Raw genomic sequence first — 14961 nt, 5'->3', positions numbered from 1 at the left:
GCTGACAGAACAGCTTCTTTCTGCAGACCATTTAAAACATTTTGTGATCATTTTCAGCTCTGGGACCATATAAAAACATTCCTAAAAGTTTTCTAGCAAGAACATCTGTATGCATGTGTCACAGTGTTAACAGCTGATCTATAAGGAGTATGAAGTGCACATCAAAATGCTGCAAGACTTGTCGGGCTACTTTTAAATTGTCACATGAATCTGGTTCCTCCCTGGCCTTTACAATGCAGCATTGTCTAACAGCAGATGCAAGTTGTTACATTAGCTTTTGTTTACAATACATCATCATTTTTATTCATTCAAATACTTATTGAGATGAATTAAAGAATTTACCAAACAGCAAATGTTATCAAGGTTAAAAAAAAAAGAAAATTTTCAGGTTGAAATCAATTTGCAGTGTGATAACATCAACCATAATGCCAATAAGATCTTAGGCTACAACTTCTGTATCAAGTTATGTGTTTATCCACCAGATATACAGTTGAAACAAAGGTTTGGACATATCTTACCCATTGAATTGGAATGACAATATGTGTCAAACACAGAGATACACACAGCCATAATGTTCCTCTTCGAACTGCCAGAAAACTGATCTATTAGGTAATCGGCACGGGGCATCAGAGGATGTTCTCTGGTGTTTGACACTGGGCCGCTAACAGCAAATCCTTTGAGTTCTGATGAGAGGTCTGGCCTCTGTGCATAAAGCTTGCTCTATTGATCTTCCTGTGATCAATCAGATTGGGATTTGGGCTATTTAAAGGATGGGGCAGTGCTTTGGATTCTTTATTTACTTCTTGAACTATTGCTGGTGAGTTTTTGTCATGCTGGTCACATTGTCCTTCGTGACACAGTATAATTGCATCAAATAATGTGCTTGTCTGAAAGGATGTTTGTGTAAGCATCAGGATAAGATCCAGTTTCCCTTGTAGAACCCTGCAATGTAACAAGACAATCAGCCTTGTTTATTTCACTGATATGTCTTTAACATGGCTGTTCTGTATGTAGACCTGCCACTGTTGGTAAAACTCATTTTGATGTTGTTACTGCAACAGACAGTATCTCCAGTGCCACAATTTGCTATGAGAACTCACATAAATGCACATTCACAGACTCACAAGGTGATAATTATAACCTGCCCAATAATGTTTAATCAGTCTTAGTTGTACTTTGTGTTCATAAACCATTGTTTGCATGTTAATGGAGAAAGTTAGACAACAGCAGGTACGGTACCAGCTGAGCACTAGCATCCTAGTTTATTGAGATTAGCATTTAACTAAAAATATGGTAGCCCTTGCAGTCTCACAGTCAGTTGCATGGCTGTTTTTACACATTATATCACACTTATGAATTTGTATAGTAAGTGGTTTTGTCAGAACTGGTTAATACAGGCCCTTTAATTTAAAAAATACTTTTAGTGTAAAGCCAGCACGGACAATGAATGGAAGAGTATTTGGGCCACTGAAAAAAAAAAAAAAAGAAATTCTGAGAAAAAATTCAGAAGTGTAAGATTAAAGTCAGAATTATGACTTTTTTCTCCGAATTTCTTTTGTTCAGTGGCCTTTACTCCGTAGACAAGGAGATAAGGTTGTCACAGATGTCACTGGACAAGGATCATGCTTGTTAAAGCAGGATGAAGTTTACAGTTTTGGTAAGGAAGAAAAATTAGCAACATGATACAAGGAGCACACTTTGATACTTTGTCAAAAAAAGCAAACATGTTACCAACTACCAGCATTTTTCATTTAAAGCTGTATTTTCCCATTTTTAAAACTACAGTGGGTAAAAGAATAGTATGCACTATTGGCCATTTCCTTACCAACGCCTTTATAACTTAGATTGAATTTTACTAAGTGTTATACTGTTTCTTTGTGGGTTGCGGAAATTAACACCACTATAAGGCATGTCTTAAGAAGTGAGATAAATTGCAATGGCAAAAACATTTGCAAGCACAATACTGATGCACACTATGTTTTTATTTTTTATTGCTGCAACTTAAAGAATGACCTCAGTCTTCACTCTTGATTTCTCGCAACTCACTCAACTTCTTGTTATAGGTTTCCATGGTAGCACAGTGCTATATGTCACACTGACAACAATTTAGATTTCCAGTAAAAACAGGTTAAAGAGGCAGCCCACTTTCCTGAAAAGCACAGTCAGCTGCTCTGATTGGTCAGGTCTGGTGGCCTGATCTACCCACCACCTCTATGCATCGCTGGACCAGTGCCAACTCTGTGCATCAGTTCTGTTGAAATTTGAAGAAAAAATGAAAGAGCATTTCATTGTATGGAAAATTAAAATGCAAAACAATAGTTAATTTTAGTGGTTTTCATTGAAGCAGACTAAATATTTAAAAAAAAATCTAAAATACAACCACCTTTGTGTGATTGCTGGTCAGTCATAACTTAAGTTTAAAACAAATGTGTAAATATCTGAATGGATTTATGCTCAGTCTCAAGTGTGCACACAAGATTAAACATGAGTCAGTGTAACACTGTATGCAGTTATTACTTCATCAAGTTTCTTGTCTTATCTCTGCTGATACTCCTGTTGGCAAAGACACTAATAAAGAACTGTTGAGCTGGAATAACCTTTGCAGGCTTGTCATTGGTTGGTTGCTCCTCATGCCATATTGGTCATTGAGATGGCATAATTTTTTTTCCTTTACCAAATTGCATTATTGGTAGTAGTTTATGAAAACCAAAGGCGGATTTCTTTCAAATAGAACTGTGCAAGTTGGGCATTAGGATTAAGCATTAAGCACAATTCTATAAAATCAAATCAACATTTATTTACTTCTGCTTTTTGGTAAAAGTACAGTGAATCCCAGAGATATGTGGACAGCTGATAAGCCTGCAGCAGCTATGATCACTATACTTAATAGATCAAACTGAAGCAATTGGAGGGTAAAAAAAAAAAAAAAAAAAAAAAAAAAGAAGTGGTTCAATACCACCATCTTGTGGGTGGACATTTATAGTTTCACAAAAACTCAGATGAATGCAGTAGCTCGAGTCAATATGTAACATGTTCATAACCTTGCTCTAAGATTTAAAGGACTAAATACTGTCCGACATTCTCAACATCTTGAACTCTAGTTTGTTTGGTTCAAAATATGCAATAGAGCTGCAGCTTCCTGCTTAAACCTGACATCTGAATTTTCTGAAGAATGAAACATAGTCTCAATAATGCTCCAAATAGCTGCAATATTACCTCCTGTGCATGTTTGATACAACTCCTTAAAACAGAAAAACCACAGTCTTAGTTTGCAAACTGACTTCTAGGTTTACAGATTTATTTCCAAACAGCATCACATTGCAAACTATGGTAAGCTTTTTCCACTTGATTGCAACACTATTTAAAAGGTCCCACTACACTCAGTAGAGCAAAACAAACTTTCTCTTAAGTGCAGAAAAAAGGGGAGACAAAAGAAAACAAATATTAGCAAAGCCATTGTCAAGAAAAAAAACAAAACAAAACACAAAAGTGTTAATGTTTTTGAGAGCAGAAGTACAGTATTTACAGGAGACAAGCTGGTAAGCAGACTACTGTACAACTCATTGCTACATTTACAGTCTCACACAGATATGCTTCATTTTCAGACAAAAATAAATACACATCTGATCTTCTATTACACAACCCTTTGCAATGTCTTCATCCTATTAAAATATTTTTGTAATCATAAAAATCTCATACAGTGTTTATATACAAATATTTGATTCGGGTGTGTTGCTGTGCAACACAGACTCACATGCTGTTGCATTCTCTTACAATTGGACTTCTTCAGTTTGGTCTTTCTTTACATGCTCATTCATATATTACTGACTCATTCCTAAAACCTTTTTTTTTTTTTTTCATTTGAACTTATTAACTGGGTTTCCAATGAGCTCAGGGCACTGCTCTTCGCCTTTCGCAATCCTGTCACACTTTTTGAAGAAGTCATAGTTGATCTTGTCGGTTATGATGCTGTCCTGTTTGTACTGTTGATGCTTTGCAACAAATTCCCTCATCCACTTGGCCATGGTCATCAGCTCACCTATTTCAGATCAACAAGAGAGGAAAAGGCTGGTCAGAAATAGAGTTGCATACACAGGAACACAGCTTTGAATTTTAAAGATGCATTTACCTGAGGCGCGTTTCTTGATGAGCTTTAGATAATTCAGAATAGTGCATCTGGTGTCCACATCAACTTCCATGTTTTCCAGATAGCAGTTCAGGATTGGGATGAGCCCTTGAAATACTCCCTCCTAGAGAGAGAAGTGGAAGACAGTAGTAATAAAAAGCAGAAGTATAAAATAAGCTGGGAAAAAAAAAGCCAGTTCTGGTGTCTCTATGAAGCCGTTCAAAAGCAAAGTATTTCTACAATCATTCAAACCCAGTTGGCAGATGGAGAAGGAAAGCAAACAGGACTATTTTTTTTTTTTTTTATTCATAAGGCCTATTCTTATTAATTAGGAACCAAAATAATATATTTAAAGGACCAGTTTAAATTTATATTGTTTTACTAGGATTTTGGGGCACTTTAAATTAAAAAATTTGGGATAAATCTCTCTCCAACGCCCTACCAAGACTCATCTGTCTGAAAAAATGGCTGAACATCATTTTAGCAGCAACTCCAAGTGCATAGTATCCACTCACTGTTACACTTTCTGTAACATGACCCAACGACTCATTAAGTGCAAGACAAAACTCACTTTTCCATTGATGATAGTATCAATGCTCATCAGCGTGTACTCCTCATTACCACCATCAGTCTCCAGGCCATTCTGAGCAGAAGCAGCGCCATCGAGGACTGGGTTGCAACCTGTTGATGGGAAGTACTCATCAGTTACTCCTATCAGATGCAAACACTGAAGACACCGACTTGCACTTCTTGTTGAACCCACCTTTAAAGATGTCCTTTCTGAAGTAAAACATGTCCTCCAGGACAGCATTTCTCTTCTGTGCCACCTTCATATTTTCATCAACCTGAAAAAAAAAAACGCATTTAATTCTGCATCAGTGCACAAAAACTCTGTAGATCATTGGATGCAAACATCAGAACAACATGATTGCATTTCTCTTTTTTTTTTTTATAAGACTAAAACTATGTGGCTATTATCACCTTTGACAACGGGATCAGAAAGTCGAGTTTGTAAGACAAGATCACTCTAGTCAGCAGGACGACAAAGACAACATAGGCAGCGTTTTCAAAGTCGGTTAGTTGCACCTGAAAAGAAAAAAATAAATGCTTGGGCCAACAGCACTACATATAAACCCTGCCTTCAGGTTTGACTGTAGTTAAGTACCTCCATGGGGCGAAACTCAACTCTCCAGCCAATATCAGAGTTGGGAGGTGGAGGTTTAAACCGCATCGTCTGCCAGTTGGTTGACTGGAGGTTCTGCAGGAAGTTTGGACGATGTTACATCTCTTCTTGAGAACAGTCTGGATCCTTATAGAAAACTGTGTGTGGAATACAGACATTCTTACCTCAAAGTGATCAGACTCATTTTCATCATCCAAGTGTATTTTTTCCTCAAACACAGAGAGCGGGTCTCGAATAAAGAGGTGAGCGATGTGTTGAGCCAGAAGCTTGTCAATCCCTGCAAACAAATTTTTATATTTCACAGCTGTACAAACATCTAGAGGTGGATTTTCATCATGGCAGACATTTTCTTTCTATTCTTAACATCAGTACCTGCACCAAGCAGCTGCTTGTAGATCTCCTCGTCAATCGTCAAATCAATGTCGTTGTACTTCTCACCGCAGCCAGACAGGTAACTATCGATGGAGTCATACCTGGACTTGAAGATCCTGTACTTGTTGTTTTTTAAAGGCTGCAAAACAAAAAAAAAGGAAATCCATACAAAATCTTAGAAAATAAATTTCTGGTTATGGTCTTTGTACAAGTAGCTTGTGTTTGCTAATGTTCTGAGGCTTCTCTCACTGCCACAGCTGTAAACCTTTCTGTTTAAGGTTAGTTTACAGAAAATTGAAATTTAATATTCATAATGTGATCTGCAAGTTTACATTTTCACTACACCCTCAAACACAACACTTTCCAATGTCACCTACAAAGGCCTCAAAAGAAACTGCAAAATACACTGAACTTAAACACATTATTATCTCTGTCTAAGTTAGTGAACTGAATAAATTACTACAGTCAACTACTGAGGTCTCAAAAGCTACATTTTAGTTGCTTTTAATTGTGTAATATTATGATGACTTTGTACTGAATTACTGATGCAAGTTTCATTTATACATTACTGCAAATGGCAGCTTTAATAGTCTTTAATTACATTTTTGTACACAGCTTGTCTGTCACTCAGCAATTCATGGGGATGTGATGATGGACTTGCTATGATCTCTAGGAAATCTATAAAAAGCTCATTTCAATAGTTAATTCTCCAAAATCCTCTTCTTTTGAACAGAATGTCATTTTTTGTTATATTCTGAATGTCTCGTGCCTCCACCCCTTTGGGGTGTGTTTATCTTCTGCTCACTTTCAGCCCACGTTCCTCCTGTGTCCTGTCATCCACTGAGGCAGAAATAACTCCCCAGCGACAATCAATATCCGACACATAGCCTCTGTAGAAAGGCGAAGCTGCACTCAACGCCATCTGAAAAGAGCAAAAGCTGAATTTAGTGAAGGCAGATTTAAAGAAAATATGGGTTCAATTAATACAGAAATTAGTGAACATTAAAAAATTATGAAGAAAAGCTAGATGGGCAAGTCAACCATATCACAACATTAGAAAATTAACAAGGTCGAAGCAACAAACTAGCAACAGAACTGACAGAGCTATAAATGCATAAAAGTATTTAATAAAATACAAATCCCCTAAAAAGTTGCTCATTTTTTAAATTAACTACTTTAAAATGAAATTTCTCATAAATAATTTGTTAAACTCATCTCCTTTTGAAAGGTAAGATATCCCTGCACTTACAGCACCTTCGACTTTGTATGACAGTAAAAGAAAAAAATAACAAAAAAAAAAACAAACAAAAAAAAACCCCATAAAGGATATAAACATACATTTATACAAATAAATGAATAAAAGGAGACCTCTGCTTCATGACTAGACTAAAAATGAAACATGCAAAGTAGCCACTCACTGCTGGCTGGTTTACCGTCATATTAATTCCTATCAATGAAGAGTGTGGACAAAAAGAAGTTAAATTTACATTATTATCTGACAGTAAGCCAGAGTGTGTTGTGGCTTCAGTCTGGTCATGCAGCAGAGGTGATCACATCTGGCTCTGACTGACAGCTTGAGGCTGGATGCTGCGTGAGGACCAAGCTGTTCTATGGTTTCTTTTGGGTGGGGGCGGGGCTTATGCAGCCAGCACTTCTGTTCACAGACAGGAGTAAATACATGTGCTGTCATGTTACTCACCTAAAGTCTTAAATAGCACCGGAAAAAGTTGCTACACTTGTTAATAGTTGTTTTTATTTAAATAAAGTGACTATAAAGCTCTGATTTTTTTTTTTTCTAAGTACAGAGCCAAAGTGCTAAATTTTTAGCAGAAGTCTACAATGTGCATCAGTGTACCAGGTGCCTGGTGTACCAGGCAGTTGTGCACTGACAAGCGTTCTGCAATTAAATACATTCATTTAATATGTGTTAATTCTTCTGTAATTAATTAATCATTAATAACATGTTACAGTCCCACCTATACAACAAAATATAACAATGTTATCACTATATTTTGCTGTTACATAACAATTTTGCTGAGGAGGAGGTTAGTTACATAATATGCGATGGGTCCAATGCATCTACCTACCACAATGGGGCAGAATGTTGCTAGTTGGTCATAGAGATATCTTGCCTCATCAATGCTGCAAGCTTGGAATGTCACCTGCAAGAAGCATCATAAAAAGGAGGCTGAAGTACATTTATAAATCACATATTAGGCTTGTAGAGCTGAATCCACAATAAAGCTCTAAACAGTTCAGGTTACATATTTTCATCAGAGAACAAACAACTCTGAGATGTCATGCTTTCCCGTTTCCTCTACCTGCAGACAACAGTTGCCCATGCCAAAGCCCATGGCGTCCATATAGATGTGATCTGGGAGAGCCGCCCTCGCTGCTTCACCATCATCCTCAGGAAACTCCTCCACAAAGGGAGATGGAGTGCATTTGTCTTTGAAGACTGAAATAGGAAAGCAAGAGTTACATTTTATGTTTTTCCTTCAGTCAAGACAACTGAAACCCATCAAGCAGCACTTTTAGTGGGAAAATACAATGCAATACAAACTACACCCCACTCATAAAAAAAATACACCAAGAACTAGAAAATTTGCTTTTCTTGCAGAAGAGCAGTGTGAAAGTGTACATGTTGAATGACTGAACTTAAGATTGAGGAAAATGGTTGAAGATTGCTCAAATCCACTTGCTGAAGCAATTATAGAGTTGAAGTTAACAGTAGAGCTCAAACTGGTGCTTACATGAGCTGGAATGGTTGAATGCTGAATAAATAATTGTAATGGGCACAAAAGCAGCTGAAACTGTTGAACTGGGAGCTGAAACACAGTCCATCATCTGGCGGAACAGCATTGGAGGAAAAAGCTAAAGTGTTATGATGAATGGATTAAATAAATTGTGCAGAAAAATTTTCAAATTTCCTAAAAATAGTTTAAATCGGTTGTTGAAGTCTGAAAATGAGTCATTGTGAAAGTCAAAAAAGATTAAGTTAACATATCCATCCAGGTCATGGCTGCGTTCTCTGGCAGTTAAAAGATCAGAGCTGAGCTGTGTTAAAGGTGGAGCACAACCCTCCAACTCTGTTGCCTTGGGACAAATCCATAGAAGCCATCAGAACATTTTATATAGCCAAAGCAGATAGCTAAACTACATTCACTGATGTAGCTTTCCTCACTGTAGTGTGAAAGTTATATAAAATTGATTACGATTAAACACACTGGTCTGTTGTTCAATATCTGTGCAATGGGTTTAAAGCCATCTCTGGTTTGGAGACGTGTAGCTGAAAACCTCGATGTCATAGCTCCTCGGTAGCAATGGTTGCTGAAAGCTACCAAACTGAGCTACAATTTGTTGTACAGTTTGTATCTGTAAACTAAACTTTTTCTTCTTATCGTGACAGATAAAAAAAAAAAAAAACACAAAAAACTAAGGTTTGTAAGAAAATGAGCAGAAAAGGCTGAAACTTCTCATGTGATAGATTATTTATGTCTAAAAACTACAACGTGTTAGGTTATTTCCTCTCATACTGAAGATTAACAGGCTGCAGACCCACCTGTCTGCTACGGTCAGCCTGATAACAGAAAGCTATCAATTATTTTAGTAAAATCAAATAATCTGCCATTGAACTGCATATTTGAATTCTATTTAAAGACATCTCAAACTCCTACATTTAACCTAAAAAAAAGTTACCTTTCAAATATATTTGAATTCTGATTCTGCCTGTGCTTTTCTGCCAAAATGTTGTGACAAAGAAGTTAAATGAATAAAAATCTTAATAATATAAAAGTTATTAAAGATATCAAGTTGAAAGAGGGCAGGAACGTCCTGCATGAGCCAAACCTTTTCATCCCTGAACGGCTGAAATAACTGAAGATTTTATGTGCTGAAAAATGGACAAAAGAAGTCTGAATAGGGAATAATCTGAAGAAAAAGAAATGTAACTATTGTGTGTGTGCTTAAATGCATACATAAACTGATGATTGGTTCAAAATAGCAACAAGGAAAATCCATAAATGTTACAATATTTTAAGATTTCAAACACTGCCTGCCATTTTTTACACAACTGCTTTTGTTGTCCAAAACCAAACTCACTTGGAACGTTGATGGCAACTTTCTCTCCTCTTCGGTGTCGTATGTTTCTGGTCAGGGTGCTGAAAGGAGGAAGAGGGAAAAGCAATGAGCATATTCAAATTCCAAGTGCAAATTACCAACAGCAATTGTGTTTGTAAGCATGCCAGCAGTTATCTAAAAAATAAAAATTGGTTTCTGATAATAAAATATTAAATATAAAAAAATGCACATAAGCACATGTGTTTTCTTACTAACTTTACCTGAATCTTGGGTGTCTGTTGATGGCTTCATCTGGGAAAAAAAGGGACTTTGACACTCCCTTTTCGACAGGAGTCGGTCGGTACTCTGGTTTGGTGAAACCAGGGCACCCTAACCTGAATAAAGAATAAAAATACATCAGTTAGCTGGTTACTTCCTCAACTGAGGGGAATATTATCAGGAAAAAAAGAGGAAAATTAATCTGAAGTGAAATGATCTGAAACAATCATCACAATAAAAGTCTATACAATGATAGATCAACTGACTGATTACTTATTGCAAATCTAAATCATTACAATTATCAACATGTAAATGCAGATAGCTGCAGGCACCTCCAACTCAACACTGTAACTACTAACAAATAAGAATTGCTTGATTAATGCATGTTGAATCACCTTGGAAACGAGGTGATGGTGCTGAGGGTTTCGTTGGGGTTCAGGACAGATGATGCCTCTTGTCGTCTCTTCCCCATGTTGCCCTCTACAGTGTTGAACTCTGACATTGTGCCCCCGTATGGCTGCCCTGGAGTTCCCTCGATCATATAGCTGCCATACTCTGGTCTCCAAAGCGTGGGATGACTGCAGCGACACAAAGAAAAAAAAAAGTGTGAAAACAACCCTTTTTTTTTTTTTTTTTAATAAACATAAGCCGGGCAGAAGGTCCTGGTCTCTGTATCACGATGACCTTTCTGATTGAATAAGCCGACTGCTCTTCCTTTATGATATGGCAGCTGTAATCCCGGCAGGGCAAACAAACGCCACGTATTTACGCTTCAGAGCGTGCTCTTTGGTGTGTGCATCAGAGGGGCACTAACGAGGAATGCATGGGCTCGACTATTGTCACTGCCACTGGTATTTCCCCTGGGTGAAGTTGGATACACAAATTGAGATCGACGTCATAGGCAGTGGGCAAGCAAAACACTCTGAGCCTGAACAAACATTTACAGCACCTGCAAAGAATTTTTCTCCTTTAAAAACGTGTTTATGCCATTTACACAAGCGGGATTCCCACGAGAAGATCTGAATGCTAATTCCTTGTCAAGAAAAAGTTTTTCTTTATACAACTATGCTGAAAAGTCACAATCATGTTTGTTTCAGAGCTGAAATATTGTGCATGTAATTTATTTTTCATGAGTGCGTTAACTAAAATTCATATGCAGTAATTGGCAAATCCAGAAGTGAAATTAATTAGGTTGTTTTCCTATCATGCAGACAGATAACAACAGGCTGCAGACCCACCTGCCTGCTCCAGTCCGCATGTGCACACTAAGGCTTCAACTATCGATAATGGAGAGCACCTTGGTCTTTCTTATGATGGAGATTCTTGCGCCTTTTGAGACGTAAATACAGGTAGATTTACTTTAACTTTATGTGACTTCTTTTAGCAAGTGGTCCCACCAGGTCATCAAAGATCTCCCAGCAACATGCCAACCCAGTAAGTCATAAAAGTAATCCAACCAAATCAAAACTCTTCTCTCATCAGACTCAAATCTGAAAGTCAAGCAACATCTTTGAGCACAGAGTAGTGCAGGGTTTCACTCTCCAATGTGGAACACATTTCTGAGGAATTAGAGTAGAAACAATGTTTTAAAAAGAAAAAAAAATCCCTAATCCCCCCCCCCAGGAAAATTAAGCATATTTCATTTAAACATTTCAATAACTTAATTTCATTAAACATCATAACCCTAACAATGTTTCATTTAGTAAATAAATGAAAGCAGTGTGTTCTAAACTCTGCTACTTGATGATTTTCTTTCTGACTGAATACTAAAACATATCATGAAGTGTTCTTTTTCTAACCACACTCCAAAGCATCAAAGTACGCACACTCCAAATGGATATTTGGATAATGCCAGGACTTTCCCACGAAACAACATGTATACAATAGTTTGTGTTATTACTATCGAATTTAAACTGCAATAGATGACTTAGTTTGAGAAAAAAAAATATTTCTGTGTTTTATAGTTACAGTTAAAATCACTTAAGGTTAATAATTCAGCAAATCAAGCTTTTACATGCCCTCAAGAGGGTTTGAGAAACAGAATCTAATTTAAGTTGGTTATGCTTTTCACAGGCATTCGAGACATTTCTGTGGGAACTGTTTTGAAACATTACAAATTAAAATTTCCAGTGTTTGTCAACATATTTGACAGGGTGAACAAGAAAATCTTAAGTCAAATGCAAAGTAATAACACTATCAAGGCAAACTAGGTTTTAAAGTACAAAAATGGCAACAGTTTCTTATATCTGGTTGAACAACTCACACACTATGCAGGGAAAACTTACTTAGGATTAGTTTTTTCACCCTGTTCTTGAAGAGTTTCGAGAACATCTCCGCCGTTTAACACAAGTCGAACCTTTTCATCCTTGTCGTCCAGTTCCACCAACATGTACTCAACCTAAAAACAAGAAAAAAAACAGAAAGGAAGATCACAGCATGAGTTCACAACAAAAAGTACACACACCTAAATCCCCAAAACAGGCTTTCCCTCAGCAGTGAACTGCTTCACAAAGACCAGGTTTTCAAGACCAGACTACGCCATCACATCAACTCCGATTCATCAGTTATGTTTCTTTGACGTTGACTCCGGTGCTCTGTAATCCCCTGTCTGAAACAGGGATTAATCTGCAACAACAGCATTCCGCATCGATAGAAATCCAAACACTTTGTTCAAGCTGAAGTTTTGAAAGCCACTGAAACAAGCTGGAAAGTTTAAAACCAAACAGCCAAACCCACAGATCATGTAGGAGATATGTCAGAGACTGTTACTGCATGATTTTCCCTCATGTAAAAACAACTTATATTAACTGATTACAATACAGAACAGATGTTATAGAAAAATTCTTTAAAAAAAAAAAAAAAAAAAAGACCATTGTGAACAGAAATGTTTAGTTAGTCAAAACATGATATCTATGATATCTAGACTTGCTACAAATACAGCAATATTCAGGAAGCAACATTGCTTTAGCACCTATATTACTTGCATTAAACTTAAACTTGCGATCCAGCCAACACACACACACACACACACACACACACACACACACACACACACACACACACACACACATTTGGATTTTCATTACAACATAAACGTTCACAGAGTGAATTGAGCATATTTAAATCAGCATACAATTATAAAATCAGGTTCTATGTCAATAAAAGGAGCTTAATTGCATCATCCAGAACCATCATATCTGACAGACACTGTCCAGGCAGGTTCAGGTTAAAGACACAACACAGTTTCTTACCTCATCTCCCCACTTCAACACATCTTTCTGACGCTCCTTGACCTTGTTGTAGATGTTGAGGAACTGAATGATTCCGTGCCTTCTGATGTGATCAGCATACTTCCTGGTTTCTTCCCAGTTCAGCGGAGAGCCTTGTGACAGCAAACCCATGGCTCAGACTGGATGGAGGTGTCGACTGACGGCTGTGGCTGCTTTGAGACCGCAAACTGCACGCCGAGTGTTAGCTACCTAGCTAGTTGATCCAACTCGTGGGAAGCTAGCATGAAGTCTCGCTCCACGCAAGCTGCAGGGTCTGGATCCCAACAGTGGCGTGGGAGGGGTCAAAGGCACAATGCAAAGTACCTCGGTGCTGTTAAAAGACGTACCCAGTGAGTAACCTTTACTGGGCATCCAAGAGAAACAGGCCCCTGCTCATCACTTGCTAATGTCTTGTTAGCAGCGTAAAGCTCAGTAACAGGCTGAATGAGTTGTGTCGGTGTCTGGCAGCTTTGGCTCAGTTAACAGCCGCGGACTGAGGCGGTAGGTGCGCAGCTCTGTGGTGGAACAGCAGCGAGGTGAACCGGTGCTGTAAAGTCACTTGCCGAAACAGTGCTGATTCCCAGAGTTGAGCGGTGCTGTACATATAAACGCCCTCCTGCTTGTACACACGTGATGGCTTCAGGCGGAGCAGAGTGACGCCACAATGACTCAGCATTATTTTTTTTGCTTTGCTCCTCCCTCTGAGCTGTCAATCAGTCAGAATATGGGCAGTGTATGTTCACAAATACCAGAAGAACCTAAACTTTTTAAACCAGTATGAAATTTCTGTATTTTCCCTCTAGATAAAAACCGTTAACGTGTTATCCATTTTCATTTTAATTAGCTTGAAATTTTAATGGAAAATTATCTTCACAAGGCAAAACTGAAAAGGAAAAGTATAAAATACAGGGAGAAATAAAGAAACGGTACTATTTTATATCCCAATAGTTAATCTTATAAGACTAAAACAAGGCCTATCTAAAGACATATGTATGAAAATGTTAAACTGTGTCAACACTGTAACAATGACTTTGAATCAAGGTTTCTAAATTATGTTGTTTTGTATTATTTTGCAATCTTTCTCAGATATTAAATCAAACAATACATTACAGTTCAAAACAGTTGTGTGCTAGGTCCATTCAGTTTTATTTATTTAATTGATTAATTAATTTATTTTTATTTTTTTATGCAATTTTTTCCCCTGGTGTCTCCTTTGCATCTGCTAACATTTACTTGTTTTTCAGTTTCAACAACTTCAGAATTAATGAGTCATGTTTATGATTAGAGTCCGAAAATAATCAGCATAATTATGGGTACCTTAATGCAACATTATCATTAGGAGAAGTATGGTTGTAATAATGACACAGCATTTTATTTTCAGGACAAAGTGTGTTTGTTTCTATGTGTGGGTTTATGATATGGGGAAGAGGTTAATGGGCGCAACTTTCACAGTTCACACAAACTGATGTTAGGTAGTTCTAGGCAGCTTACCTAATGCTGATGGTGCTTTTTTTTATTAAGTAAATTGATCAGTAATTTATTTTATGTGTAAAATTACTTAAAGTCTTTGTGAAGATAAATTGGGAGTTGGCAGTTTAACACAACCACAGTCTATAGTAAAGACCCTGGAGACTTGCTATACGCGTGCATGGAACTGTTTTCTGCACAAAACA

General features: G+C 37.4%; 1 protein-coding gene across 1 annotated transcript; it reads right to left on the bottom strand.

Moving 5' to 3' along the window:
* Positions 1-3115: 3115 nt before the first annotated feature.
* gclc (glutamate-cysteine ligase, catalytic subunit) lies at positions 3116-13846 on the bottom strand. The gene is made up of 16 exons (XM_079249138.1): positions 13271-13846; positions 12305-12417; positions 10415-10597; positions 10022-10135; positions 9783-9841; positions 8003-8139; positions 7769-7843; positions 6487-6603; positions 5682-5820; positions 5474-5586; positions 5292-5384; positions 5108-5212; positions 4890-4971; positions 4698-4807; positions 4130-4250; positions 3116-4039 (listed from the first exon to the last, which is right to left on the bottom strand). Exons 1-16 carry the CDS (start codon positions 13418-13420, stop codon positions 3858-3860), a joined length of 1893 nt encoding a protein of 630 aa, XP_079105264.1. The 5' UTR covers positions 13421-13846; the 3' UTR covers positions 3116-3857.
* Between the last annotated feature and the right edge of the window lie 1115 nt (positions 13847-14961).

The sequence above is a fragment of the Telmatherina bonti genome (assembly GCF_933228915.1).
Source record: "Telmatherina bonti genome assembly, chromosome: 11".
NCBI lineage: Eukaryota > Metazoa > Chordata > Actinopteri > Atheriniformes > Telmatherinidae > Telmatherina > Telmatherina bonti.
The sequence above is the reverse complement of the archived record's forward strand: the minus strand, read 5'-3'. Positions and strand labels throughout refer to the sequence as shown.